We start from the raw sequence: 3015 nt of genomic DNA, 5'->3' as shown, positions 1-3015 counted from the left end.
CAGAAACCTACTGTTACCATCGGTCGGTAACGAGGGAATCTACTATTACCGACCGGGGGTGGGTCGGTAAAACAGAAACCTACTGTTACCATCGGTCGGTAACGAGGGAATCTACTATTACCGACCGGGGGTGGGTCGGTAAAACAGAAACCTACTGTTACCATCGGTCGGTAACGAGGGAATCTACTATTACCGACCGGGGGTGGGTCGGTAAAACAGAAACCTACTGTTACCATCGGTCGGTAACGAGGGAATCTACTATTACCGACCGGGGGTGGGTCGGTAAAACAGAAACCTACTGTTACCATCGGTCGGTAACGAGGGAATCTACTATTACCGACCGGGGGTGGGTCGGTAAAACAGAAACCTACTGTTACCATCGGTCGGTAACGAGGGAATCTACTATTACCGACCGGGGGTGGGTCGGTAAAACAGAAACCTACTGTTACCATCGGTCGGTAACGAGGGAATCTACTATTACCGACCGGGGGTGGGTCGGTAAAACAGAAACCTACTGTTACCATCGGTCGGTAACGAGGGAATCTACTATTACCGACAAATCTGGTTAAGTAAATAGTAATTTACTATTTCCAAATCATGCCCGTAAAGAAAGAACCTATTATTTTTGACGCATGTCAATAAGATATACGATTTATTTTATAGTGCGAACTATTTTGTCAACAAGAGAAAATACGACATATGTTGCGTTTATTTTTTAAGTGTATTTTATATTGTAATCATCTTTACCAACAATTATATCTCTTATCTACTTCTTATCGGTCGTATGCTTATCTTTAAAAGACACAATTCTGCTTTTCGCTTATATATTACCAGAATTCATAAAACAATATATTAATTATTAATCGATGTGGATGTTAAAAAATATTATCATAATACATGTATCATTTGAAATTCATGGTGTGGCGTTCTTTTCCGACTTTCTTTAATGTAGTTATAATAATCAACGCAGCAACAATAATGAATTACGGGTTCATTCTCGACGGGCTGAAAAATTTTAATAAAATACAATATTAAATCAATGATTAAGTGATATTGTTCTGTTAAACGTTTATGCTTATATATAACTTACTATAAAATCGGTTAAACTTATAGAAAGAAGTTTGCCTAATTCAGGAATGGGTTCTAATTTCCCTGGCCTTTCTGTTGTAAGCGATGCCAGAGTATTTTCTCCGATTATCTCGCTATTCATACTCAAATTTGAATTGCATTTGGATTCATTGTCCGGTAATCTTCCAAATTTTCTAATCTAGAAAATTACTATAGCAATCATACTATCGTATATATCACGTATATCGATGACATACAATATTCTTTTTCTTTTTAAGTTTGATTTCTCATATACTATTTTTACTAAATGTTATTTATAACTATTTTTCTTTTTTACATCATAATCATATAACATGATTGGCTTACTTGAAATCATTACATATTATGAGTTCTACTGATAAACGGTATATCTTATAGCTTTTATGTTACTTTTCCTTTTTTTCTTTTTTTGTTTTTTTTTTTTATACGAATTCATACCAACCCATTGCCATAAATCGAAGAGTAGCCATCCTTGTAGAAGATAAAGAGTCATGACGAGGATCGATAATATACACATGCAGAAATTATGAACGAACATAGGATGATTGAGTAGCTGTTCGTCAGTGATCTCTTGAAGATCTATATACTGTTCGACTTGTTTCATTTCCATAATACCAACTGAGAGCATAGAAATTGCACCAAAAATATATCCGATAAGAACCTAAGATGCTTGTGATTAAAGGAGAAAAAAGAAATATTAAAAAGAAATGAAAAAAAATAATAAAAGAAAAAAAACGCATCTGGATAATTCGTTCAATTTGTGATATATTATAATTAATCGAGGAGAAAAGAGACTCACGATTATAAGCCTTTCGGGTATGAATCTCTTCTTTAACCAAAGAATAGCACAAATCAAGCTCATCAGCATACAAATCAAATAGAAAGAGAAAATGATATTCATTTCTTTTCGTAAAATCGGCAAATTTTCATTCGCTTCACGACGACTACGACGATGCGTGTTATAATGAATGTGATGAAAGATCTTGATGGCTAATATGAGAAGCTTTGAAAGAGAGAGAAAAAGATAGATAGTGAGAAAGAAAGAGAGGAAGAAAAAAAAGAAATGAAAAAACAAGATATATGATGAAAGAAACATTATTAAATCGCTATTTATAAATAAAGACGTTAATAACGAGGCCAATGATCAAAAGAAAAATGCTTTCTTAAATCTCAGTGATGATTTTAAAACGTTAAAAACGAAACACGAAGAGTAAGATTATAAAATAAATTGTCTTCCTGAAACGATTAGAATTTGTCGTCGTTCAATTCAGTTGGAATGCGTGTCGACGTACAAACGAAATTGTTTCGAATTACATAAAATTGTGGATGAAACACGTGCGATTTCTGATTCACCTTCGTTCGTATATACATACATACATACATGTATACACACACATATATATATATGTATTATATATGTGTCCATTTGTTCGTTCCTCTTGAAATCGGGTCAACTCGCTTCCGCGTTTTCTTTGCGTTCGAACTATAGTCGAGTAGCACAAGCTATTACACGACATACACACATACGTACAAAAATGCACGCACAAATATACTTATACATATATATATATATATATATATATATATATATATATATATATAATTTATATGTATGTATATATATATATATATATATATATATATATATATTGTACATATACATATATATATAAGCGACCCAGAAGTCGTAATCTCGATGCGTCAAACGTTCCAAGTATGTCCGAGGATCTTTAAATTCGTGCATCGTGACGTAATAAAATATGATAAGTGCGTTCTCTAGTTTCTTTCTTTCTTTCTACTTTTTTCTTTTTTCTGCTTCTTTTTTCTTTTTCATTCCTTCCTCTTTGAGATTAGTAATTTAGTTCAAGTCAAAACATACACGTTGAGCTTTTAACTTAATTATTATTG

At 33.1% G+C, this 3015-nt stretch overlaps 1 protein-coding gene across 1 annotated transcript; it reads right to left on the bottom strand.

Annotated features, from left to right (window-relative positions):
- Positions 1–888: 888 nt before the first annotated feature.
- On the bottom strand, positions 889–1990 carry LOC118443864 (uncharacterized). Its single transcript, XM_085661418.1, has 4 exons — positions 1907–1990; positions 1550–1768; positions 1091–1267; positions 889–1005 (listed from the first exon to the last, which is right to left on the bottom strand). The coding sequence occupies exons 1-4, from the start codon at positions 1973–1975 to the stop codon at positions 889–891; spliced, it is 582 nt and encodes a 193-aa protein (XP_085517544.1). The 5' UTR covers positions 1976–1990.
- Between the last annotated feature and the right edge of the window lie 1025 nt (positions 1991–3015).

The sequence above is a fragment of the Vespa mandarinia genome, chromosome 1 (assembly GCF_050613455.1).
Source record: "Vespa mandarinia isolate Hongniang chromosome 1, ASM5061345v1, whole genome shotgun sequence".
In the NCBI taxonomy this organism is placed as follows: domain Eukaryota; kingdom Metazoa; phylum Arthropoda; class Insecta; order Hymenoptera; family Vespidae; genus Vespa; species Vespa mandarinia.
Note: the sequence above shows the minus strand (reverse complement) of the source record. Positions and strands in the feature narration are given on the sequence as shown.